The sequence below is a fragment of the Doryrhamphus excisus genome, chromosome 6, assembly GCF_030265055.1.
Source record: "Doryrhamphus excisus isolate RoL2022-K1 chromosome 6, RoL_Dexc_1.0, whole genome shotgun sequence".
In the NCBI taxonomy this organism is placed as follows: Eukaryota; Metazoa; Chordata; class Actinopteri; order Syngnathiformes; family Syngnathidae; genus Doryrhamphus; species Doryrhamphus excisus.
In genome coordinates, this window is record NC_080471.1 from 5,947,643 (window position 1) to 5,974,801 (window position 27,159).

At 40.8% G+C, this 27,159-nt stretch overlaps 2 protein-coding genes across 4 annotated transcripts; both read right to left on the minus strand.

The window, feature by feature from the left end:
- On the minus strand, positions 1-4,573 carry nkx3-2 (NK3 homeobox 2). Its single transcript, XM_058075752.1, has 2 exons — positions 3,987-4,573; positions 1-919 (listed from the first exon to the last, which is right to left on the minus strand). The coding sequence occupies exons 1-2, from the start codon at positions 4,327-4,329 to the stop codon at positions 498-500; spliced, it is 765 nt and encodes a 254-aa protein (XP_057931735.1). The 5' UTR covers positions 4,330-4,573; the 3' UTR covers positions 1-497.
- A 2,713-nt stretch (positions 4,574-7,286) lies between these two features.
- bod1l1 (biorientation of chromosomes in cell division 1-like 1) lies at positions 7,287-26,499 on the minus strand. Of its 3 annotated transcripts, none has more exons than XM_058075694.1 (27): positions 26,215-26,499; positions 25,686-25,810; positions 25,408-25,610; positions 24,898-25,338; positions 23,040-23,189; positions 22,797-22,957; positions 21,448-21,544; positions 19,643-19,769; positions 19,519-19,579; positions 17,935-19,456; positions 16,884-16,942; positions 16,516-16,621; positions 16,380-16,442; positions 16,257-16,288; positions 16,129-16,174; positions 15,078-15,112; positions 14,908-14,986; positions 14,787-14,833; positions 14,609-14,725; positions 14,400-14,538; positions 14,264-14,331; positions 13,196-13,304; positions 11,697-13,028; positions 11,490-11,600; positions 11,258-11,405; positions 10,955-11,029; positions 7,287-9,574 (listed from the first exon to the last, which is right to left on the minus strand). In XM_058075694.1, the coding sequence occupies exons 1-27, from the start codon at positions 26,329-26,331 to the stop codon at positions 9,451-9,453; spliced, it is 5,694 nt and encodes a 1,897-aa protein (XP_057931677.1). In that variant the 5' UTR covers positions 26,332-26,499; the 3' UTR covers positions 7,287-9,450. The 3 variants fall into 3 exon arrangements, with proteins under 3 accessions (XP_057931677.1, XP_057931675.1, XP_057931676.1); XM_058075692.1 differs by having other exon boundaries at positions 7,289-9,574; positions 11,490-11,612; positions 26,215-26,494; XM_058075693.1 differs by having other exon boundaries at positions 7,289-9,574; positions 11,490-11,612; positions 14,609-14,722; positions 26,215-26,492.
- Between the last annotated feature and the right edge of the window lie 660 nt (positions 26,500-27,159).

Consider the following 27,159-nt stretch of genomic DNA (forward strand, 5'->3'; position numbering starts at 1 on the left):
TTGTATTATGCCAATTAAATCCTGACAACAAAGTAGCACTCCAATGTAATAAAGTATAATGCCTGATATGTTTTAATATTCTTTTACCCATCCAAAACACACACACACACACACCAAAAAAAAAGCACACATTACATGTAAATGAAAGAGGCATATTCCTTGCTGCCAATAACACCACCAATTGTGTGTTTTCTTCTTTTGCTTTCATGTAAATGCTCCCAAATAAAAAGTGCTGAAATATCTTACCTTTACACGACACAGTGAGAGAAAGAAACAGAGCTGGGGGGGGGGGGGGGGGTTAACACACATGAGCCTGCAACAATAAAGACAAAAATCAATCACTGCAGAGGTAGGATGTAATTAGACTGGATGGGGTCACAATTAAGTGTCCAATGAGAGGCCTCAGGGGTCCTTAATTGACTTGTTTGGTCAAAAAGTCACTTGATGGGTTTGGAGTGTTGGAATGAAAATGAAAATAAATACAGTCGGCCGTGTCTTCACTGATTGGCCGCACATGAGAGTGTCCAGGCAGGGAGGCAGTAGGCGTACGGGTAGTAGTAGGACGGCTGCAGGGAGAGCAGCGGGGGCCGCAGCACCTCCCCCGGGTTGTACTGTCTCTGGTCGTCCCGCACCAGCACCTTCACCGCCACCTTCTTGGCCGCCGGCGTGGACGCCATCAGGTCCGCCGCCATTTGCCGACGTTTGGTCTTGTAGCGCCGGTTCTGGAACCAGATCTTGACCTGAGTCTCTGTCAGCTTCAGGGAGGCGGCCAGGTCGGCCCGCTCGGGACCGGAGAGGTACCGTTGGTGGTTGAAACGACGCTCCAGCTCGAAGACTTGGGCGTGGGAGAAGGCCGCCCTGGAGCGCTTCTTCCTTTGCTTGGGCTGGTCAGCACTTTTCTCGTCCTGGGTGCTCGAATCTGCAACATGTAGTCCCTTATTAACATATCCCATAAATACATATACAATAATATTACTCTACATAAACATATACATGCTAGTCAACTTAACATTTTATGTTGAGTATGTTTCACATTTTTTGACAGACTCAAACCAAAACAAAAATACAAAAAAAAACGAATATGAAAATATTAAAAATACAAATGAATGGTCATAACAGTAACATATAACGTATCAGTCAAAAGTTTGGGGACGCTTTCCCATGATTTCGAATGAGAACGTGTGTCCAAACTTTTGACTTGTACTCATAATGTATGTTGACGGTATGAGCCTTTTTTTTTGGTCATATTTCAAATATTTATGTATATTTAAATTGTCACATTTTGGTATAAGTTTGGGTTAATTTAGGATGTTGAGCTGGGGAAAAAAATGACAAAACATGCTTTTTCCCGGAGTGAAGGTGAGAGTATAAGAGTTTATTGGACACTTTATAGAGCTTTCCCCGAGCTCAGGATCCAAAAATACAACCAAACTTAAACCAAAAACAAAATTGATAAAGATACGAAAAATACAAATTAATTGTCGTAACATTATATAGAGTACCGGACAAAAGTTTAAAGACATGTTCCAATGATTTTGACTGGCAAAGTGTCTCCAAACTTTTGACTGACACTCTTAATGTTAACGTTGTGACCAGTATTTTATTCATATTTGTCCAAATGTACATGTATAATTTTGTATTTGACTTGTTTAACTTGCTCTACAAAGTGTTTCCGAATGCAAAATTATAGTTTAAGGTGTGATCGTTGTTTTTTTATTACTTCTGAAACTCTAAACTAAACTAAAATGTGTTAGGATCATAATATTTTATAATAACTAAATATTTGAATAGATTGACGCACATCACGCCGAAACATATGGTTATTGGTGACTCAACACTTTATAGAGTAGGTTTCACCTTTTCCCCCACGGCTCAACCAACAAATTACACGCAAGCTAAACTCAAAATACTAAAAAAGAAGAATTGCAAATATGAAAAAATACAAATTCATGGTAATAACATTAAAATGTAGCATACCAGTCAAAGGTTTGGACCTACTTTCCCATGCTTTTGAATGAAAGCGCATGCCAAAACTTTTTTTGTGGTGCAGTATACTCTATATATTGATGTGATGACCTACATATATGATACATATGTATGTATGTAGTATTTTTGTATAGGTTTGGGTGTTATTTGGATGTTCAGGGAAGCAAACATGGACGTTGCTCTATAAAGTGTTTTTAGCCATTTATTGGCCACTTTATGGAGCAAGTTTCACTTTTTGTCCAGCTCAGCATCCAAAAACACACACAAACTAAAACCAAAATAGAAAAAAAGTATAAAAAATACAGTCATAAAATGGTACACCAGCAAACTGGTCAGTTTTGATACACTTTCTAATTCTTTTGAATGAGGATGTGGGTCCAAACCTTTGCCTGTTAAGATCAGTAATATGTATTTTATTTGTATTCTTAACATTTATTCACATTTTTTTGTCATTTGGGTCAAGTCTGGGTCCATCTTGAATGTTGACCTCTGGAAAAATGGGTACATTTCTCCGTAGAGTGTAAGTTGAACTGCAAGGGATGTATCATTTTGAATTATTACTTTTGGAACTGTTTCAAAATGTTTTTTCCAAGATGTTTTATCAAAGCAGACATTAATGTATTATGACTTCTTACACTTTTATTCCAACTCAGCATCCGTAATAGACCCAAACTTGTACCTCAATGCTTAAAAAATATGTATACAAATACAAAAAATATGAAAAAATACAAATGGATGAAAAAAAAAACATATGGCCAGCGCTAATAAAAATCACAAGTTGATAGTCTATAAAATATGACAGCCCATTAAACAGTGAAGACTATTTAGTTTATATCATTATGTACATATTTTTAATTGCTTTGAATTGTGTTTTTGTGTATCATGTGTATGTATTATTGCCATATTTTATCCTAACTATCTATCCGAACAGAAAGATGACACGGGCATTTGCATTTGTTTTTCCAGCTCAGAATCCAGACTAAAACATTAAAAATATACATCATTACATCAGAATACAGTACATATAATAGTAAAAATAATCCAATAGTACAACAATGCTGATCAGACATTTAAGGTGTGTATACTGATGCTTTATTTTACATGTTGTCATGTATTTTAAGATTTTGGTGTTAGTATTTTCTTCTTATTAATAGCACTCATTTTAGCCATCAAGTTGGATTTTTGCACATTTTCTGTTAAATTGTTGTATATTTTGGCTTGTTGGCAATAATATAGTCATACATCAGAGTTTTTTTTTTAACACCCATACAAGAATATTTTGCATTCTAAGAGATATATTGCCATATGCAAGCTTTAGGATATTGAATAAATTATTTATTCATGCTTTATATGTATAGTTGAAATGATCACCAAGTTAGGTTTTTTATAGTTAAAAAAAGACATTTACATTTTGTCCAATTTTTGCTTATAATATGGTTATATACGGTATAGTTTAAAAAGTGCATGCATTCACCCCTATTGAATTCTTAAATAAGATGCATTAAAAGTGATATATATTTAAATAAACAAGGTTTGGGGTAGTTTGTCATTAATTTTATTATCATTTGATGCTTCATATGCTGTATATATTTTAAACACCACCAAGTTGGGTTGTTGCAATGCTTTAAAATGCTTGAAAATACACAAAAAAAGCAAACATTTTGATTTCTGCAGTTTTTTTTTCATTTAAAATCAGATATAATGTAATCGTGTATTGTTAGAAAATGCATGCTGTTTTTTTCATGTTAAATATGCATATACTAGATTGCACGTGCATTCAGACGTCTAAGAAAATTGATTTAAAAGTGCACTGGATGAAAAAAAACATAATTTTATTCACTTATATATTATGTAAGGTCATTTTTCAATATGGTTTTCATTAGAGCTGACAATATGGAGGAGATAAGGGATCAAGGTTTGCCATAAAGTGCATAAATATGGCGCTAATGTGTACATCAAAGTGCATAACTATGCAAAAACAAGCGTATTCTTGCTCTTACCTGCAGCATTGTTGGTCTCACAGTCACTCTTGGTGTGGTCCACAGCTGCGGATTCATGGTCCGTCTCCTCCGGGACGTCCGACACGGTTTCGGCGTCCTTCTCCGGCTGTCCCCCCCGGGGAACCTTGGCGTCGTTGTCGTCGCTGAGCCCGGAGTCCGAGTCGTAGCTCTTCCCGGGAGGAGAGTCCGCAGCACCGCCTCCTCTTCGGGAGTCCCCGCCGAATATGTTCCAGCACGTCGTCTTGGAGAAGACGTCCAAATCCTGCAAGGGTCTGCCGTTGTCCTTCTTGTCCAGGATGGCCTGGATGGAGAAGGGCATGAGGGAGTTGCCTCGCACGGCCATGTTCGAATGTTTTTAAGAAAAAGTTAATCTTGCAGTTAAAAAAAAAGTTTAAAGCGATAAAGCAGCGACGGTCATCAGATCATCCTCACGGCCGAACTTGGAGTTCCAGAGTGCCGCTTTCTGGCTCGCATTCCCGCGGGAGAGAAGCCGTGGGAAGTCGCCTTTACGTCCGCATGAGAGATGCTGTTCCTCCGCATAGCTATGTCATCAACCACAGCGACGTCGCACTCCGAACTACGCTCCTTTTCACCAAACTTTTTCTCTTTTTTTCTATCCACCATCAGTCCTGCCTCACCTGTGATTGACAGCCTCCTCCCAGCGCCGCCTCCTATTGGTCGAGAGAGGAGCGGCAAACCACTTCCGGACTGGAGGCGGCTTCCACGATAAGAGGACAAAACCGAACGCGGAAACGACGTGAGTTTGGCATCGCTTATTGTTTTCACATTATATACATAATTTATAGCCATTCTATTCTATATTTCATCTTCATTTACAAACACAAGTGTCACATTAAAGTTTTTTTTTTATTTTGTTTAAACCTACCCCACCATCGTTTGCAACAACATTTCCCACGTTCAGTCCAGTACTTGAAGGCAGCAACCAACTCACTCGCTTAAATTGTGTGTTTTGGGTTTGAATTTGGTGTTGAAAATTCAACTTTTTACCATCTTTCTTTCCTCATATGTTTTATTTGACTCTAAAAATACTTGGACATGCTACAGGATTAGAGAAAATTTTGACTGGTGCTGTGCATATATTAATAGTGTACATGTATCACGCTAATTAGTACAATACATGTCAAAAAATGCATTTCCACCCACTAAATAAACAAGGGATTGGATTTAAAAATTGAAGTGTTCATAATCATCTGTATTTTTGTTTTTAATTTTTGGAACTGTTTTATCATTTTGTTATTATATAACTATTTCTTTATGAGATGAAGCACTTAATTTTAGGATTTTTATTTGTAGCATAATATGCGGTGTGTATGACATCCTTACTCATTTGCCAATATAAATCCTAATCGATCATTTAAGACTACATATTAACGCATGGAAAAACACGTTGTTTTAGAATTCTGTGGAGCGTAGGCCTAGATATTTATATACAGCAAATTGTCATCAGTACATCATCATAATAATTAATTTCATTTGTAGGATAATAAAAACGTTAAGGTGCCACATTGTTCCAATAAAAGGGAGTTTGTGGGGACTTTAAGACACGTGCCATATTATTATCTTAGCCTGTAAAATGGCAAGAACAATAATAATTATTTTGTTAGGTTCATTATTTTAATAAATAAATACATATCGTCAAGTGTATAGAATATAGTTATCTGCTTGATGTATTGCAGTGTGATTATTGTATTATTGTATCCATGTCGTGTTGTCTATCAATAGCAGTTAGCCAAATTGTTTTCATGAAATGTATCGTAAAAAAAACGTACTGCACGTGCACTTTTTTCGATGTATGTACGTATTGTTTGGAATGTATTATTTCAATTCTAACACAAAAAACAACAATTTCATGTTTTTTGTATAATTTTAAGATGAACGGTAAGTAAAGAAGTTGCTTTTGTTTGCGGATATTTAGACCTTGCACGCGCAGGGGTGAATGATGGACTCCATTGTAGCCATAGCAAGGAAATACAAGCAACATCACATGAAATGAAATCGTATTAATAATTATTAATAATAACAATAATTAATAGTGATGAGCCGTTTTGTTACTTAAATAAAACCAGAGTGGTGGGGGCAGGGGAGGGGGGAGCAGAACAAACCTCAGTTTACCTTCTTAAGCTGCACGAGCTTCTCTTGGGTGTAATCATGTGACCTTGGGGACCAAAAGTCTTTGTGGCAGAGAGAGAGAGAGAAGTCCGGATGCTTTCAACTTAACTTTATTTGTTATTGTCAGCAAAACAAAAGAAATAACCTATAGCAGCATGCAGTCAGTGAGAGTTTAAATTTTAGAACATTTTCACAGCTTTTGTTTGCCGCATTAAATACTGCACGTTTAGTTTTGGCGCAAAGACGGCCCTTAAAATTCTGTTGGAAATATCAAATTATATCCTATACAATAATTAGTTTAATTTGAATCGGATTCTTTCAGTTGCTGCTTTAATAAATGGTCTTAATTACATATCTGAATTCGATGTATTTGATGGCTCCAAAATGTTCCATTTTCAATGAAGCATATATAATATTTATATTAACTACACGAGCTGATTACTTTTAATAGTGTTTATTATTCTATTTTTGTGGCCACCGCAAAAATATTACAGTATATTTTGTGTAGTTTGTCATTTGTATTGCATAGAATACAATTTTCTTTGCCAGGAGAGAGTAAAAAAATATACAGCTTTCTTGTTTTAATTTACGATTCTTATATTTGTTTAAATAATATTAATATTCCTCACAATTTTGGTACATCTAATTATCGCCCATACTGTATCTTCAATATCTTGGCTCGTCCTGCAAATGTCTCCCCCTGCTGGTGACAAAAAAAATTGATTCTAAAAATAAAAAAAAGAAGTCCAGGAAAGATGATACGTTTGCACTTAATGGCTCTGCCGGGAAACAGTTTAGAGTGTTTCTTTTTTTCCCCTCTTTGCAGTGACATGATGCCTTTAATATCCCATAATAATCATCACGATAATAATAATAATAACAATAACAAGCTGCCTTACACGAAGGAAACTGGCGTTAAAAGGCGCCTCCAGCTTCATCTCACAACTTCAGTGTTTTCACAAGAAATAAGTGCTGATGCAGTGGTTGTCATGGTTACGCCCCTGTTGAACCCTCCACCCTCCCCTCCCTCCTCTAAGCGCCCCCATTTTTAAGAATTACGGCCAAATTGTGTTCATATGGACTCTGCCAAGACTCATTTGCAATAAATACCCCCCCCCCACCCCCAATATAGTAATTCTCACCAAATATCCCATAAACCTCCACCCCTCCCTTGGATGACAAAGTCAATCAAGCTCAATGCTGGAGAAAAAGGGAAGCGGCCTTTAAAGTGTGCCAGAGGAAGACTGAACACTTCAGTCAAAGCTTTTAGTTGGAAGCCATTCAATTCATGTCACAACATGGCGGATTTTACACGACGATAACAAGACTATTAATGCATATCCGGCATTGGACTAAAAGGCGAGCACCTGCTCAATCAATCCAGCTCAGAATATACAGGTATATACTGTATACATGTATGTATATACGTACATATGGAAGATTATTATATAGTATAACATACAATGGGGGGCTGCACGGCGGTCGTGTGGTTAGCGCGCAGACCTCACAGCTAGGAGACCATGGTTCAATTCCACCCTCGGCCATCTCTGTGTGGAGTTTGCATGTTCTCCGGTTTCCTCCCACATTCCAAAAACATGCTAGGCTAATTTGTGACTCCAAATTGTCCATAGGTATGAATGTGAGTGTGAATGGTTGTTTGTCTATATGTGCCCTGTGATTGGCTGGCCACCAGTCCAGGGTGTACCCCGCCTCTCGCCCGAAGACAGCTGGGATAGGCTCCAGCGACCCCTGCGACCCTCGTGAGGATAAGCGGTAGAAAATGAATAAATGAAATGAACATACAATGGGGTCATCACACTACCACCACCATATTTTACTGTTGGTATGATATTCTTTTTACAGATGTTGTTGTGGGGTCTTTTGTGACCTCTTTGATGAGGCGTCACTGTGCACTTGGGGTAATTTTTTGTGTGTATGTGTGTTTTTTTGTTGTTGTTTTTTTTACATTTGTTTGATGATCTGAAACATTTAAGTGTGAGAACCATGAAAAAAAAAAAGAAATCATGAAGGGGGCAAACACTTTTTCACGCCACTGTATAATACTAGTATTCTTTTTTTGGAATAGTAGTAACAGCAGAATGCTCCAGCCATATAGAGAATCTCTAACTAGTGATTTTGGCAGTACACTCTCAAAAACAGCAATTTTGGCAGCAGGTTTTCAAAAACAGCAGAAAGGTGCCATCCTATAGTGAGTGGGTCTTTGACTTACATTATGGGAAAGCATTTTTGGCAGCAGTTGTCTTTCATATAGAATATCTTAGGCTATGATTGTTTTTGCAGTTGGTTCCCTAAAAAAACGGAAAAGTCCCTATTATATAGTGCATCTTTGATTCCCATTTTGGGAAGTAGGTTATATAGAGGATCTTTGACTCGAGTAAACATCATGTACTCAATACAGACATTCTACTATCTAATATTCTACTATGTGGATGTGTGCTTAAAAGCTGTATAAAATTATGTTGGAAGGCTATAATTGAAATAAATAATGATATGATACAGGGCGGTGCTGCACGGTTGCCTAGTGGTTAGCGTGCAGGCCTAATAGCTAGGGGACCCAAATTCAATTCCACCCTCAGCCGTCTTTGTGTGGAGTTTGCATGTTCTCCCCGTGCATGCGTGGGTTTTCTCCGGGTACTCCGGTTTCCTCCCACATTCCAAAAACATGCTAGGTTAATTGGCGACTCCAAATTGTCCATAGGTATGAATGCGAGTGTGAATGGTTGTTTGTCTATATGTGCCCTGTGATTGGCTGGCCACCAGTCCAGGGTGTACCCCGCCTCTCGCCCGAAGACAGCTGGGATAGACTTCAGCACCCCCGCGACCCTTGTGAGGATAAGCGGTAGAAAATGAATGAATGAATAATATAATACGGTCATAACATCGGAAAGGCTGTCTTTCTATCAAAGTGGGTAATGATGTGGGTATCTGACCACAAGAGGGAGCCATAGTAAAAATAAAACCATTAGCAGTAATTGATGAAGTGGGTAATAAAATGAAAAGAAAATAGGAGACTTGCTTGACACTAGGAAGAGGTTGTTTATCATAACAAATCAGTCATGATGGAGGTTTAAAAAAGCGTATAAAAAGTATAGATTAAAACATATTTCACTGTCATTCACAGAATGAATATGTAACTATGTAACACTGGGTTTGTCAGCTAATGTCGCTAAATGTGAGTTCAGTCCACCTCAAAACAAAACCAGAACCAGAACTTGAAGACACAGAGTGCTGGCAAACACGTATTCATACAAACCAGAGTCGACCGCTCGGGGCTCTGTAAGAACCTGCAAAAGTCTCCTGTCAGTCTGAGACATCATCGTTTTCCTCGCTTGGACGGGGTCTCCTCCATCTTCTGTCCTCCTCGCGTTCGGCCAGCGGGGGGGCTGGCCTCCCGTTTGCGAGGACCCTTAGTGGTGATCCCCTGTCCTCTGGTCCCACTACAAGGGATGTAAAACAGAGAGTACGAGTCACTACACTGACTTGTTGGATTTCACATGGCATATCTGGATGAGGCACTTACATTAAAAAAAAAGGGGGTTGTGTATTGCAAACATTACGGTAATTCTGTTAGAAAAGCTTCAAAAAGCATGAAGCTATTAAGCACATTAAATTAGAAATGGAATTTGTGCCCCGTTAATGAGAGTCACTGCACCTGATGTCCAACATGATGAAGCCCCAAATTCATGAAAAAATACTATATGGACAAAAGTATTGGGACACAAGGCCAATCCACAACAGGAAGTTGGCTGTAGCAACTTCTATTCTTCTGGGTAGATTTTCCACATTGGCTTTGTTGGCTTGAAATAAGCTATGAAAATAAATGTATACAACATAATAACAAAATAAAAATAAAAATAGTTTTCATTTTGTAACAGTCTTGGTCTTGTCCAATTATTTCTGTCACCCCCCCCCCCCCGCATTACAGGGAATAAAAACAATATCGATAACTCCCGACATGACATTTTTATGCCAATATTCATTCATTCATTTTCTACTGCTCATCACCACAAGGGTTGCGGGGGTGCTGGAGCCTATCCCAGCTGTCTTTGGGCCTGGACTGGTCGCCAGCCAATCACAGGGCACATGTAGTCAGAGATTCTCTATATGGCTGGAACGTTCTGCTGTTACTACTAAAAAAGAATACTACTATTATACAGTGGCGTGAAAAAGTGTTTGCCCCCTTGCTGATTTTTTATTTTTTTCATGGTTCTCACACTTAAGTGTTTCAGATCATCAAACAAATGTAAAAAAAAAAAAACACACACAAAAAATTACCCCAAGTGCACAGTGACGCCTCATCAAAGAGGTCACAAAAGACCCTACAACAACATCTGTAAAAAGAACATCGTACCAACAGTAAAATATGGTGGTGGTAGTGTGATGACCCCATTGTATGTTCATTTCATTCATTCATTTTCTACCACTTTTCCTCACGAGGGTCGCAGGGGGTGTTGGAGCCTATCCCAGCTGTCTTGGGGCGAGAGGCGGGGTACACACTGGACTGGTGGCCAGCCAATCACAGGGCACATATAGACAAACAACCATTCACACTCACATTCATACCTATGGACAATTTGGAGTGGCCAATTAACCTAGCATGTTTTTGGAATGTGGGAGGAAACCGGAGTACCCGGAGAAAACCCACGCATGCACGGGGAGAACATGCAAACTCCACACAGAGATGGCCGAGGGTGGAATCGAACTCGGGTCTCCTAGCTGTGAGTCCTGCGTGCTAACCACTCGACAACCGTGCAGTCTTATGCCAATATTGAGAGGATATTATTGGACATGAAGTCAGACTATCAAGTGAAACTCACCGTGGTCCAGCCGCCGCCGTCTCGTCTTTCCCGCTCTGACGACTGGCACGTGTGGATGGTTTGCTCGGCTTATTTCTGAGAATGAATGACCACAACTTTTACATTTGGGGTATATTAGTATCTTGGTAATGCCTGCATCCAGTTGGCAGTATGATGCAGTATTATCGTCATAATAAGTAAAACTACAAGCGTTGCTACTGCATATGATTAAGTCGACGCTGTGCATTGCCAAAGGGCATGGCAGGTAGAAAAAAAATGTATATATGTTATATTTACAAAAGGCAGTAGTAGCAGGAAGATCACCTTTCAGCTTCCAGGCGAGAGGCTGAGCGTGTTGTCGCTCTGCTTGCCGTCCCTTTCCCGTCCTCGTCCTTCTCACCGTCATCCTCCACCTCCTCTTCGTCGTACTCAGTCGGCTCCTTTTCGGCTTCTGATGTTTTCTCCTTTTTATCTGCGAAAACGTCCACTAAAATATTGAATTTGTTTGAAATAAAAGCATCATTTAAGGGGTATAAAAAAAAAAAAAAAAAGGAACCTGGGTCATCTGCGAGGACTGCTGCTTTGGGGGGTCGTCCCCTACGACCGGGCTTCTTTGGGGTGAATCCTTGCTGTTGGTCCACTTCCTCATTTCCTTTAGATAGACTCACTGAGGGAGAAACTGAGAGAAGATGTTAGGACTTAAGTTTGTCCACAAGCACTCAAGACAAGTGTCCATTTTGGTTTGTTTCATTGTTTTCCTCACCGTTCTCCTCGTGTGTCTTCTCATCACTTTGTACCTCCGTTACATCCTCGCTTGGCTCCTTTACTACATCCTCGCTTGGCTCCTTTACTACATCCTCGCTTGGCTCCTTTACTACATCCTCGCTTGGCTCCTTTACTACATCCTCGCTTGTCTCCTTTACTACATCCTCGCTTGTCTCCTTTACTACATCCTCGCTTGGCTCCTTTACTACATCCTCGCTTGGCTCCTTTACTACATCCTCGCTTGGCTCCTTTACTACATCCTCGCTTGGCTCCTTTACTACATCCTCGCTTGGCTCCTTTACTACATCCTCGCTTGTCTCCTTTACTACATCCTCGCTTGTCTCCTTTACTACATCCTCGCTTGTCTCCTTTACTACATCCTCGCTTGGCTCCTTTACTACATCCTCGCTTGGCTCCTTTACTACATCCTCGCTTGGCTCCTTTACTACATCCTCGCTTGGCTCCTTTACTACATCCTCGCTTGGCTCCTTTACGGCCTCCCCCTCCCTTGGCTCCTTTACGAACTCATCCTCGGATGTCTCCTTTACTACATCCTCGCTTGTCTCCTTTACTACATCCACGCTTGTCTCCTTTACTACATCCTCGCTTGTCTCCTTTACTACATCCTCGCTTGTCTCCTTTACTACATCCTCGCTTGTCTCCTTTACGGATTCCTCTTCGCTCGTCTCCTTTACGGACTCCTCTTCGCTCGTCTCCTTTACGGACTCCTCTTCGCTCGTCTCCTTGATGGACCCCTCACTTTTAACCTTTCCCTCACGTGTCTCTTTTACAGCCTCCTCGCTTTTGTCTTGTCCACTTCTGTCCTTTGCAGCCTCATTTGTGTCCACAGGAAGCTCATCATAAGCGTCTTCCTTACCGATGTCCATCATGACCTCCTCACTTGTGTCCATCCTTCGATCCACACTTTTATTCTTTACAAGGTCCTCGCTTGTGTCCTTTAAAGGCTCCTTATTGATATCTTCTACAACCTCCTCATTGATGTTCTTTAGCGCCTCCTCATTGATGTCCATCATGGGCTCTTTATTTGTGTCCTCTATGACGTCGTCACTTGTAGCCTTCACAACCTCCTCATATGTGTCCTTAGATGACTCCTCCTCTATGTCCTCAATGCTCTCCCTAGTGGTGTCCCTCGCAGCTGTCTCGTTGGCATCCTTCACAGCTCCTTCACTTGCATCCTCCATGATGTTTCCACTAGTGTCCTTAACAGCCTCCTCTCCGGTGTCCTTGTTCAGCTGCACTTCCTCGACATAGCTCACCTCCACAGATTGGTCTGTCTCCTTTGACCTCCTCTTCTTGGCTGCTGGCTCATCTAAGGAGGAGGACATATGAGGAGATATATACGCTGATGCTGATACATTGCAACCATGTCGTAGTGAGCAGCGAGGGCAAACTTCACACACACGTAACGTTTTCCTACTATTATCCAACTATATTTATTATAAAATATACATATATAAGGGATAGCACATTTTATACCTGTTTCAGTGCTTTCCTGGTGGGCGGAACTTCCTGTAGGAGGAGACGACACACCGGCCTCACTTTCTTGAAGCCCGTCAGATATCGCTCCACTTCCCTCTACTATTTTCTGTGGATGATTCAAATGGATTATGATGGGTACAAGGACGAAATCCTATTAAAATACAACAATAATAAATAAAAATACAATATACAGTAATCCCTCATTCATCACGGTTCTTTGTTTCCAGGCCGAACCATGATAAGTGAATTTCTGTGCATCAAAAACCTGTTTACAATCTTTATGTTGTTGTTTTTTTACATTAGAGCCCTCTAAACATAAAATAGCACCCCTATAGTTGGCTTTACACTTGTATTACCCAATATAGTAGCCATAATAAAACCAAATATACTACTTCAGACAAAAATAAGACTTGCAAGTGTGTGTGTTGCTATAAATGTGTTCCTTTGGCAGAGCAGAGTGAGTGGCGGACAGGAAGTGGCGTCAGGGGTTTAGAGTTGAGTTTCAGCTTTGCCAATGTAGCCTGTGTTTTTATAGGCATTATTGTGCCTGATCATGTAAACCTGCAATAGGTAAAAAAATAAGTAGCATTTAACATTACACGTACATATGTTTTGACTAATAATATGCCATAATAATATAATAATATTATTCATTCATTCATTTTCTACCGCTTTTCCTCACAAGGGTTGGGGGGTTGCTGGAGCCTATCCCAGCTGTGGCCAGCCAATCACAGGGCACATATAGACAAACAACCATTCACACTCACATTCATACCTATGGACAATTTGGAGTCGCCAATTAACCTAGCATGTTTTTGGAATGTGGGAGGAAACCGGAGTACCCGGAGAAAACCCACGCATAATATAAATATATAAATATAATTATACAATTATATAAAGGGCTATATATTTATAATAATAAAAAATATAAATATACATTTTTGGTAATTAATTAATATAATATTAATACTAATATTATTAATATTAATTGATTGATTAATATTAATAATACAGAGTGAAGCAGTGATAACTTTTATGGGACAACTGTATTTCTGTTTTGCCAACCTGCTCCTTCTCTGTGGAGCTTGATGGCGACAATGTGTGGGCGTTCTCCTCGTCTCTGCTCAGGTTATCTGAAAGGCAAGATCATATTAAAGGCATTTTGCATATTGCTGGCATGAGTTGATGTCAAGTATCTTACCGGCTTTTGCTGTTGAGCGTCTCCCTCTGCGACTTGGAGTTGGCTCCATATTCTCTAATTCTTTGGGCTGCTGATCTTCCTCTATTTTACAAGATCGGCCCCTGCGTGGTGATGTGACCACCGCCTCCACGGTAGTTTCCTGATCAAGACAAAAGGTCTGTTTTCATTAAGTAATGAAGTACATCTCAGAGTAAAAAAGCTCTTCTGACCTCAGAAGACGGTTCCTTTACATCCTGGTTTGTGTCAGCATTATTACTGCTTTCAATCGCTGCTGCAATGTTCTGACTGGACCTCTTCCTTTTCCGTCCTCCTCGTCCTTCAGGCTTCTCCAACATCAGAAAGACTGCAATAAACACTTGAACCATGCATTGCACCAATGAAAGTTACCTTCTCCAACATGTCTGACTCCTGGACGTCTGAGATGGCGATGACACCTGGATCAGTGATTTTTAAAGTTATCATTTAGGAATTATATGGGGAAAAAAAACTAAAATCCTTAGCAACTCACTGGCTTGTTTGGCCTCTTCATTTCCACAGTCTGGTTCTGTCCTTTTTGTAACGTCTGTGGGAGGAGCGCTGACTTCCCACTAAAGAATAAAATGACGTCCACACATAAACAAGGTTTAGATTGGGTTAGAAGTGCTGAACAAGCTTTTGATTGTTGCCGTAGAAACGTACGGTTTCTTCTTCCTGTGTCTTCATGCCAGAATCACCTGTTGAATCAGAATCAGAATCAGAAAAGGTTTATTGCCATGTATGATCAAACACATACTAGGAATTTGTTTTGTATACATTTGTATACAAAATATACAGAATAACAGTATAAATATATGTACACAGTCTGTTTTTTGTTTGTTATTCCGGAAGTGCAGTCTGATTGATAATGAAAGGAAGGTGAATTCAAACACTGCCAAAGTAGTTTGCATTGACACTTCATTTAATAATTGTATTCTGCATTATACTGAAAATTGTTTCTAATATTTCCAATCGAAATGCAAAATGGTGATTAATTAGGACGTGGCGTCTATTACGATGGAAGCCAGTGCATTGTTATAATTACATTTTGTGATAGAAATCCTGTAATGGCTCCCTAATGAGTGTTTTAGTCCTTTTTTTATAATATTTATAGGTTGTCACATGGTTTGTCTTCGGTCTCGGGCTGGTACTGACACTTGGGGGCATGATACTGGGCCTGATACCAGACAAACCATGTGATGATCTTATTTACATACTACTACATCACATACTATTTAATCATGAGCTTATTATCACGTACTATTTAATCAAAAGACCATTTTGTTTCCAGAAAATGTTCAGTTTATTACATGTATTATATGTAAACAGTGTAAACACAATAATTGCAAAAATATTTCAACAATAATATTTTATCAACAGTCTTATCTTATCAATGTCTGGCAATTAAAGTTCCATTAATCAAGTTTGGTTTTTTTGGTGACTGGAGAAGCACTAGGAATATTTATAGTGTGTGTTCACGCTCGTGTGCTGTTCTCTGATTGGTTGTTTCACGGTCACGATACCAGAGCAGCGCGCTCTGAGTGGACAGCTACGGGGGCTGATACTGGACATGGTTAAACTCTATATTTTATCAGTATCACTGCCCTGGGCTTTGACACAGTATCATTTGGGCCTTTTCCCGTATCATTCATCGGCGCTTTCTAGGGTACAGGGCCAATTAACACTGTAGTATGTGATAAATAACATTACGTACTCTCACTGAGATCCATCTGCTCCTCCTCGGCAAACGCTTCTTTGGCCTAGTATTTCCAAGAACAGAGTTTTACAAGCCATATTGTCAACAATGCAAAAAAAGAGTGCATAGTGTGGCTTGTTGCTCACTTTGGTGTTTGTGTCTGCAACCTCACTTTGCTCTGAAGAGGACAAGAGTGGACAAGAGACAAAGCCGTCAGTTGGATAGGAGAGCTTTTTCTGTTCCCCAAATGTGTGCACGATGATGCTCACCTTGTGTGGCAGGTGTATCACAAGATGTGTTTTCCTCCATGTTTTCTGTGATGGCTTCAGGAACTGGAACGTAATCAATAATTATAATGAAAACAACTCTCAATAATAACTAGCCAATGGAGGTGTGTGGAGATACCATCTTCAACGGCGGCTGCTGGCTGCGCATCAGATGCCATCTCTGCAGCTTTGGACACGTTCTCATTCGGAGGGGTCTGGAGGTCATGTGACTTGGTGTCGACGTCCTGGTAAGCACACACAAACATCACTTCGGGGCAGGAGTAGCAACTGTTTTCACCTTGCGTGTATGTGAATGAGAGCTTTCATGGCAGCCTTGAGTCAAATATTACTGATGATTGTGTTCTTGCTGGTCACAATAGTCCCTAAAACCGTCATCAGACGGCACTGTTATGAAAAATAATAAATGCACATGTGGTGGACTCGGACCACTTCCTTTGTTGTGGCATCAAGAGAAGTACTGTACTAAAAGTGATATTTGTTGTTTACCTTAGGAGATGTTTCAACACTCGTTGCAGACATTTCACTCTCGTGGATTAAATATGTCTCTGTAATGACAAGCAGCGGTTAAATTATTTCAAATAATAAAAGGTCAGTAAGGATAATTCATAATGCCGCCTACAGAGAACATACTAACTCCTTATTTCTAAAATCACAAATACTTCAACTTGCTGATATAGTTCATCTTCAAACAGCTAAAATAATGCATAAGGCTAAAAATGTCATCCAATACTTCTCTGCAAGAGAGGAGAAATATGATCTCAGGGAAGAAGTACATTTGAAACACTTCTATGCTAGGACTACGTTATGCTAGCCATAGCATTTCAGTATGTGGAATCAAACTATGGAATGGATTGAGTAAGGAAATCAAACAATGCACAACGATGAGCCAATTCAAGAAACAATACAAGCAGTTGATGTTTGCTAAATACAAGGATGAAGAGTCTTGAACCAGTCATGATGTGCTATATATATCACTATATTGACATGCACTATGGTACCCATTATGGCATTGGATGCTCATATCACCGAGTATTTGGTACGGGACAAAAAATTAAAACATTTACAAAATAAAAAAAAAATTAAAACTATATTAGGAAAGCAGGAAGTGAACAAATGTAACAGTTACTGATTGTAAAATATATAAAATAAAAAATAAATAAATATAAATATATAAAATGTACATAAATACACAGACACGTGTATATAATATATAAATAAATATTAATGTATTACGATTTTATATATATATAAAATATATAAATAAAATTAATTTAAAAAATAAATATATATATATATTTTAAAAAAAAAAACTATATTCGGAATGCAGGAAGTGAACAAATGCAACAGTTACTGATTGTAAAAGTACCAGATGGAGGGGTAGGATTTAATAAGCTTTGCTTCTTCCTACTCCTTTTGGACATGTGGAACTGGGAACTGATTATGGGATGCATTCAATTGTAATCTGATGCATGTTCAAATGAAATAAAACCACTACCATTACCAAATAACTTCTACCTATAAAATTATGATGAAATACCTTTGTTGTTGGGTTTATCAGGTGACAACTCAGCAGCTACGTTTGGATCTTGTGGTTCTTGCTGTTCCACGGCGCCCTCCTGTGGCTGCCCAGCAGGTGGCGCCACCTCCTGCCTCATGAAGCCAGGGGAGAGTGCGCTGTCAGGGTCCATGGAAAGCAGCGTGAGGGCCGCCTCTTTCATCTTCATGTCGGCGTCCTGAAGTGTTGCTTCTGTGGGGGGGCGCTCTCCATCCCCCGCTGCCGTAGGGAGCCTGGCATCCATGGCCGAGGCGCAGACATCCATGAGCGTCAGCAGGGCGTCGGCCTCTGGAGGCACGGCTGGCATCTCGGTGGTCGTGTCGCAGGTGTCGTCATTAGTGACGGGTTCCGAGTCGTCTTTGACCACAGACGTCTTCTGCTCCTCCTCTGGCACAACATCCACAGAGCTCCTCTCTGCTTTGTCTTCACGGGATGCTTTCTTCTCCAGAACTTTCTCTTTCTTGTCCGTTTTTTTCTTTGCGGTCTTCATGCCAGGCTCCTCAGATGGTCTTCTCTGTTCCTTCACACTTCCCTCCTTCTTCTTGAGTTTTGTTATCTCACCTTTGCTTGAACCTGATGCTCCTCGGGCGTCCAAACTGTGAGCTTTCTTGTCCATTTTTGACAACGACTTTGGATCCTCTTTGGATTTGGATTTCTCCGTGGTTTTTCCTTTGTCTGCAGGCTTGACTCTTTTCGGGGACTTGTCGCTCTCAGGTTTATTGGGTTGCTCGACTTTGGTCCTGTCTTTGTCTCTGCTGTCCGCTTTCGCTTTGGATTTGTCTACTTGTCGCTCCTCGCTGTGGCTCTTGGACCTCTTCAGGATGTCTTTGGAGTGTTTCTCTTTCTTCTTGCTGCCGTCTGTGCCTGGTCCCACCTCAGGCCGGTCCTCAGAGGCGGTAGACGTTTCGGGCCGGAGGAGAAGCAGCTTGGAATCGCTTTTTGCAGCCGTTTTCTCTCCTTTGACTTTGTCTTTCTCTTTCATTTTGTCTTTTTCCTTGTCCTTATCTCTACTTTTGTCCTTCTCTGCTTTGGTCACCTCAACAGACTGAGCCCTCATTCTCTTGGTGGAGGCATCTTTAGGAGCTTCGTCTGCCTCCTTTGTGGTTTTCTTCTCATTTTTCACTTTGGGCTTCTTCTCATCAGAGGACACCTTCATAGGAGCACCATCTTTCTGCTGGGACTCATTCAGCAGAGGCTCTGGTTTCTTCTCCTGCTTCTGTCTGAGCTTGGGCGGCTCCTCTGGCACGCCGCGCTCCTTCTCTTTGCGCTCCTTGCGTGACAGCCGGTCGAACTTGTTGACAGAGCGCTGCCTGAGAGCCTCCAGCGAGCCCAGCTCCAGGTCCAAGATGAAAGAGTGCGTGCGGCTTTTATCAGGCAGCTTCTTGGCATCGCCGGGGTCTTCTGAGACGTTGGTGCTCATCCTGGAGTGCCTCTCGTCAGACGACTCGGACAGGTTTCGTACCAGTTTGTGTTGGTGGCTGCGCAATGGTGTGGTTTTCACCTCCTGAAAAAGACACGGATTAGATTCAATGTATATCAATTAATTCATTCTTATTTGTTACATACTGTTTTTTTAGATGTTTCTCCTGCATCTGCTTTTTTCTTGCTGGTCACGTCGCTCTCTTTCCTGAAGGTGGACAAACGTTAGGAGACGTTGCTTGAAAAAAATAAGCAAAGAAACAACACTCACCTCAAGTCAAGCTTACGCTTTCTGCTCAGGGCCATTTTCTTCTCCAGAACTTTCTGCTCTTTGCGGGCTTCCTTAGCTTGGGGTTTCTGGAGACCAGCAGGCTGGCCACTCTTCTTCTTCTTCTGATCTGTGCAGGGAAACTCTGACCATTAACTCTAGCCCTTGCATGCATTATGATAACCTACTTCAGGATTGTTTTTCAAGTGTTTTTTTGTGACATTTTAGACAAAAAAAATGATCACCTTCATTTTTAAAAATCATAAATTTTTCAAGGAGTTGGTGACGTGCCCATTAGAGTGGACAACGTGCATTTGAACAACTGATGAAATATAGCTGTAAGTAAACCAATAAAAACAAAAAAATATTGCAAACAGCATAAAACATGTTTTTGTTTTATCTTTAACATTTTTAACATATTCCAAAACTACTAAATGTACTACAAAAACATGTAACCAAAGAAAAATTTACCATTTTTGTTATTACATTTTTGTCTAATTAACCCCAACCACAACAATGAGGCCTCCTCATTGATGCCTACTACTACTACTACTACTACTATTACTACTACTAATATTCATTCATTTTCTACCGCTTTTCCTCACAAGGGTCACGGGGGTGCTGGAGCCTATCCCAGCTGTCTTCGGGCGAGAGGCGGGGTACACCCTGGACTGGTCGCCAGCCAATCACAGGGCACATATAGACAAACAACCATTCACACTCACATTCATACTACTACTACTACTTGTCAATTCCTCGAAACTGCTTCATTTTACAATTTGTAATGAATACACGATTTGCAGTGAATGGAGGTTTGATTTGAGCACAATTTCATCAATCAGATCTTCTGGAAATATACGTATGCAGGAAGAAATCTATTGGGTCTGTTCCCTCAATATTTACTTTCCACTCCCCTAAAAAGGAGTCAGGTCTCCCTCAAACCCATTCTAGAGCTTTGTCAGGTAGGACATCCTCAGCTCCCTGAGCATCCTCAACTTCACTGTCACTACTGCTTCCATTTGCTAATACTGTTTTTTCTGGTAACCATTCATCATCACTGCCACTGATATCATCCTTACTTTAGTAAGATAGTATTTGCTGGACTACTTTGTAGGCCTTGGTAGCATGGTCTGTACCTGACCTCTACAAACTATATGGACAATGGTCATTACTCTTATATGGGGACAAAAATCCACAAAATATTGTTATAATAAAAATTCAATTGATTTGCAGCTAAAAAGTTACTGCAAATGAAGTATTTTCAAAAATAACAAAATTGAAGCAATACTATAAATTGTTGTCAAAATATAGCTCAATGTCCAATTTAGTGGACACATGATCAATCACAATTTCCTCCAATCACAAAATCAATACTTGGATATTTTAACAATTATATTACTTCTTAGTTGTTGCTTGATGTTCCAATATTTTTTTCCCTGCATTAGTCTCCTAGAAAAGAAAGAATGGACAGATATTCCTCGCCTGCACGGCACATATGCACTTTTTTCGGCCATCTTGTTTTTGGAACGTTTTTTTTTTGCAACTTTTATAAAAGTTGACCAATGAGTGGCAGTGTGTGGTATGATACACTAGTGTCCACTGTAGTGACTGATCCGCAACTGTGACACTGAGACTCATTCATATAGGAGAAAACAGCTTTTGAATAGCTGTCCACTGTAGTGACCACTGTCCCTGAAAGGGCGAGACTGTAATGAACTAAATGGAGGAAGAGAAGCCTTTCCAGTATTCTACAGCTGTGGTAAAGTCCAAAGACATCAGTTACAGCAGATACAATCTAGTAAACAAACCTTGCTCTTCAGACTGTGATGCTTTCTGTTTGCGCTTCTCTTCCATTCGCTCTCGGTTTTGCTGCCTTTTGAGCAGACGTTCCTCTTTGTCCTTTGCCTGAAACACACAGTGATGGGAGACATGCTGGTTACAAATTACACCCTTTTAAAATGTTATTACGCCAGGCTAGTGTCATTGTCGTTTGCCAATGAGTTGTAGAAATACCTTCAATTTTCATGCACATGCAAATTAATGACAAAAATCAGACGTACAATATATATACACTGTATATCTACAGTATACCTTGCCAATGGACAATACTGTAAATAAGTATCATGTATATATTATATAGACCAGTGATTCCCAAAGTGTGGGCTGTGAGAGGTCATTAAAAATATGAATCATTTTTGCAAATATTTTACAAATTATTTTTACAGTAAAATATTTATTGCACAATTTAAAAATATATATTTATAGGCCATTATAAGTAATAACCTATTGATTGTTATTGACCTGTCACAATATTTGAGGAACCTTATCTTGCATATGTTGAAATCATATAGTTTATGATTGGTAGTAGTATGTAGTGGAGGGAAAAATGGAGCCCAGTTGAGGAAAAAAAAAAGTTGAGAATTAATTCCGCCTTATTCCTTTATCCTCCTGCTTTCATTTCAATCCTGAATCTTTATAGTAGTAGTAGTAGTAGTAGTAGTAGTAGTAGTAATGGGTTATCTGGTACTCCGGTTTCCTCCCACATTCCAAAAACATGCTAGGTTAATTGGCCACTCCAAATTGTCCATAGGTATGAATGTGAGTGTGAATGGTTGTTTGTCTATATGTGCCCTGTGATTGGCTGGCCACCAGTCCAGGGTGTACCCCGCCTCTCGCCCGAAGACAGCTGGGATAGGCTCCAGCACCCCCCGCGACCCACGTGAGGAAAAGCGGTAGAAAATGAATGAACAAATGAATGAAAATCAATGCACGGCCATTATTGTTTAAATAGTTGGCAACACGAGTGAGTGGCAAGGTAATTGTGGCATGCCAAATCAAGCGTGGTGGTAGGCTGCTAGCCCTGTGGTTCATGGAGTGGGAAAACAGGATCTTCAAGGGGAATGAAGGTGAAGGAGCACAACGATGTCCACCAACGATGCCATCATGAAGAAGTGGAAGAGGATTCCAGTAACAACCTGCACAGCTCTAGTGAAGTCCATATCCAAGAGGATTAAGGCAGTGCTAGATAACAATGGTGCTCACACTAAATATTCACACCAAGAACACAATTTGGACATGTTCAATATAAGGTGTACTCATTGGACAGCAATACAGTATATAAGAGGTATGTATCTACAGTGTGAAGACATTTACTCACTGCAGATCTCCGCCTTTCTTCCACGGTGACCTCATCATCTGAGTCACTGTAGTAACGCGAGTACAGGAAGGGCTTGTGGACGTAAGCCTTGCGTCGTGGTTTACCCTCTTTGCCTTCGTCTCCCGTGTCGCCGCTCGCGTCTCTCTTGTCTGATTTGACACCTTAACGTGAAGACAGAACAATGGTTGAAATTCTCTCGTAAAATTCCCGAGACGATATTCGGGGGAACAAAGCAAGTGAGACCATCCGTTGTGTGCTCGCCCTCCTCGGAGGAATCAGACAGTGGCGCGTCATCTTCGCTTTCCCCTTCAAAGGATGACAGGTCGCTGGTGTGTACAGAGCTTACTGTGATGTCACTCAGGCCGTCCAAGTCAGAATCCTCCAAAGAATACTCTGCAGTGTAAAAAAAATAAAAAATTCACATTCTCTACAACTACTTACAATACCATGTACATGTTGAAGAAGTGGGTGGTGCCATAAGGCTGTTTTAGCAAATCAGAAATGACTGATGGCATTTTAAGGAAAAGTAGAACTGCCTATGTCTGCACGGCATACGAGTGATTAGCGTGCAGGCCTCACAGCTAGGAGACCCGAGTTCAATTCCACCCTGGGCAATCTCTGTGTGGAGTTTGCATGTTCTCCCCGTGCATGCGTGGGTTTTCTCCGGGTACTCCGGTTTCCTCCCACATTCCAAAAACATGCTTGGTTAATTGGCCACTCCAAATTATGGGAAATATGTTCTTCCAAACAACAGCGCAGTCATGTCGGGATATTTAACTAGCATTTTTGGTAGCAGTTTTCTCTCATATAGAAGATTTTAGGCTATGATTTTTTTTTGCAGTAGGTTCTCAAAAATGGAAAAGTCCCTATTATATAGTGCATCTTTGATTCCCATTTTGGGAAGTAGGTTATGTAGAGGATCTTTGACTGGAGTAAACATTATGCACTCAATACAGACATTCTACTATCCTTAAAATGTTGCCTCAATTGCACATTGTATGTGTAATTATGTGGATGGGTGCTTAAAAGCTGTATAAAATTATGTTGGAAGGCTATAATTAAAATAATTAATGATATAATACAGGGCGGTGCTGCACGGTGGTCAAGTAATAGCTAGGACCCAAATTAAATTCCACCCTCGGCCATCTCTGTGTGGAGTTTGCATGTTCTCCCCGTGCATGTGTGGGTTTGCTCCGGGTACTCCGGTTTCCTCCCACATTCCAAAAACATGCTAGGTTAATTGGCCACTCCAAATTGTCCATAGGTATGAATGTGAGTGTGAATGGTTGTTTGTCTATATGTGCCCTGTGATTGGCTGGTGACCAGTCCAGGGTGTACCCCGCCTCTTGCCCGAAGACAGCTGGGATAGGCTCCAGCACCCCGCAACCCTTGTGAGGATAAGCGGTAGAAAATGAATGAATGAATGAATAATAATGATATATACAGGCTGCACAGCGTCGAGTGGTTAGTGCGCAGACCTCACAGCAAGGAGACCCAAGTTCAATTCCACCCTCGGCCATCTCTGTGTGGAGTTTACATGTTCTCCCTGTGCATGCGTGGGTTTTCTCCGGGTACTCCGGTTTCCTCCCACATTCCAAAAACATGCTAGGTTAATTGGCGATTCTAAATTGTGAAAAGTGTGAATGGTTGTTTGTCTATATGTGCCCTGTGATTGGCTGGCGACCAGTCCAGGGTGTACCCCACCTCTTGCCCGAAGACAGCTGGGCTCCAGCACCCCCGCGACCCTCGTGAGGATAAGCGGTAGAAAATGAATGAATTAATTAATATGCCTGTGTGTGAAACAACAAAAAAGTGGACTAATCAATAGCTACCAAAATCGTATGAATAATTATAATAAAATAGCATAAGGAGACAACAATGCACCATATGACATCATACAAAGCAGACAAACGCCCATAAATCATAAATGCAAATGAAGTCTTCATCTTGTACTTCAATTCTCCTTACTTGGTCATTTTGTTGTGAATTTTCATCTAAACCATGTGATGGAAAGTCATTTTTGCATTTTTACAGACAGCTACTTTCCCGACCAAAAATATTATTAACCACTTCACAAAACCAATCAAATTAATCAGCTCACCTTCCTTTATCTTTTCCCTGGCTTTCTCCTTGGCCTGGCTGGAATTCCCCTCTTCAGAAAGTTTCCTGCTTGTTTTACTGGCCGCTTTGGGTTTGTCTTCAGCTTGGTCTTCGCCTATAGTTCCTTCATCCTCCATCTTTGGCTGCTCTGTGGGGATCTCCTTCGCCACTTCCATCTGATCTGCAGCGGCGTCATCAGTCTTGGCCTCCGACTGCTGCATCTCAGATGCCGCTTTTGCTTCTTCGGCACCGTCCTCCGCCGTCTTCCCGTCTCCGTCGTCATCCGCACTCGTGCCCAACTCACCCTCCTCTATGGGCCCATCGGAGGCTCTGTGGACCTTCTCTGTGGTCCTGACGTTGGCCTCCTGGCTGAGAGAAGTGATGGCATCAAGGATGGACATGGCGTTGGTGGCCGAGGTGGACGTCGGAGTGGACAATGAGGCTGTGGATGTATAAACATCACAGTTAACATGTATCTAGACGTATCCACGTGTATCTCACAAAGACGTACCCTGTTGAGGAACAATAGCATCCGCTTTGTTCTCCGTTAAGGGAATCGGTGGTGGCGGGGGTGGTGGCAGCTCCTCACTGCTGGTGCCAGGCGAAAGAAACTGATGGACCACCTTCTCCACCTGCGGCCTGAAGATGTGGTTGACTTTGGGGTCCACCACCTGGGCCACGATTCTGTCCACCCCTTGCTCCAGCATCCCGGATCTAAAGGAGGACACGCTCGTTTGAGCATAACGATATCTCCACATGAAGACTGTGTGAAAGGACCAATGTTCTTACTGCAGCACGAGCTGTCTGATGTTGTTTCGCAGCTGGTTTTTGTTTAACTGGGGGCTCCATGTGTGGTTGGACAGGTGATTGGAGACAAAGTTGTCCACCCTTTGCTTCAGGTTCAGGTACGCAGGCTGCAACACACACAAAATTCAACCCACACACCACACCCTGGTTCCTCAATTGGTGTCCTTTTATTTACTCAACTGCATCAAATGTCAAACATCTACTATAAGGTAGGGCCTTAACACCAAGACAATATCTGTATTATTAGCTGAGTAATGCCTGAAACCTTGAACCGTGTTGAATGCGGGAGCATTGCGTTTATATAGTAAAGTTATCTGTATACAATTAACATTTATTTAACTGTCGTTCTTTTTGCAGTGCTGCTGTTAGTTAGCTTAGCATAACACGCAGCCAATTTAGTAGACATGCAAATGTTTGAGATTACAACCAGAGTAACTAAAACAAAGGGACTCGTCAACTTTATGTATTACATGTATTCATTTGATTTATAAAATAAGATCTCCATCGTTACCTTGGTGTCGACGTCCGCTAGGCAATCCCTCCTAAACTGGTCGAAGAGTCCTTGTGTTTTCAGGTGATTCACTATCATTGACACCAACTGAGGATCACCCGGTGGCAAACCCGCCATTTTTAAACAGTGAAGCTTTATTTCAATACAAAAATAATTATTTTAAAAGCATACCGAAAACAAACGCGGGATTTTTTGTTTTGGTACAAGAGCTGTGAGCGGTTTCAACCCGGAAAAGGTTGGCTACAAAACAACATTTAACCCGGAAGTATAACATAAAGCTTCCGGTAGTTCCGTGCGTGTTGTTGGTCATACAGTACTGTAGCTATATATTGGCTAGCTAATGAAAGTTATATTATAGAGAATTAAAGCTCAAACGAAAAAGGTTTACATGGACAGTGACTTACATTTTAGAATTCGTTGAAATATTTTTTGCTAAATTCGTAAGTTTTTTTTTCTAAAGTTAAAGACAATTAAAAAAATATGTCAGCAATACTCCAGTGCCCTCTCACTTTTGGCAGTCAACATACGCCTGGACCACTCAATTCCCAGCGACAGTAGATACAAATAACTTTTGTCTTGTTTCGAGAGAGCCTTCTACCAAGGTTTTGAAGTTAAACTTACTATTCAAAATAGCCCTTTCTTTGTCCGTTTCTGTTCAACATTTGTTCCCGCTTGTGGCACATCCACCACTGCGTCTCCTTAAAAGGGACTTCCAAATGTAGTTAGAATGTTGTATTCTCGTGTTAAACAATGCCAAAGTTTCAGATAATGCCGTTTGCGCATTTGGAAGTGAGCCCTAAACGAAGTTTGGGGTAGCTCAAAACACTCTGTTTCAAAAGGCGTGGTCATACTGCTCGTTTGTGATGTCACAGAGGGGCAGACTTCCTTACATGGGCGTGGCAGGAAGCCAGCGAAGCTCTGCTCCTCTGTTTACGTGCTAGCAAT

Bases quoted from the DNA above. Each gene is read 5' to 3' on its own strand.
- nkx3-2 (XM_058075752.1), bottom strand. From the start codon at position 4,329: ATGGCCGTGCGAGGCAACTCCCTCATGCCCTTCTCCATCCAGGCCATC. The intron at 920-3,986 runs GTAAGAGCAAGA...TACATGTTGCAG, and splicing joins TGAGACCAACAATGCTGCAG to ATTCGAGCACCCAGGACGAG.
- bod1l1 (XM_058075692.1), bottom strand. From the start codon at position 26,331: ATGGCGGGTTTGCCACCGGGTGATCCTCAGTTGGTGTCAATGATAGTG. The intron at 21,545-22,796 runs GTGAGTAAATGT...TGTGTGTTTCAG, and splicing joins AAGAAAGGCGGAGATCTGCA to GCAAAGGACAAAGAGGAACG. The intron at 19,770-21,447 runs GTTTGTTTACTA...TTCCCTGCACAG, and splicing joins ATCACAGTCTGAAGAGCAAG to ATCAGAAGAAGAAGAAGAGT.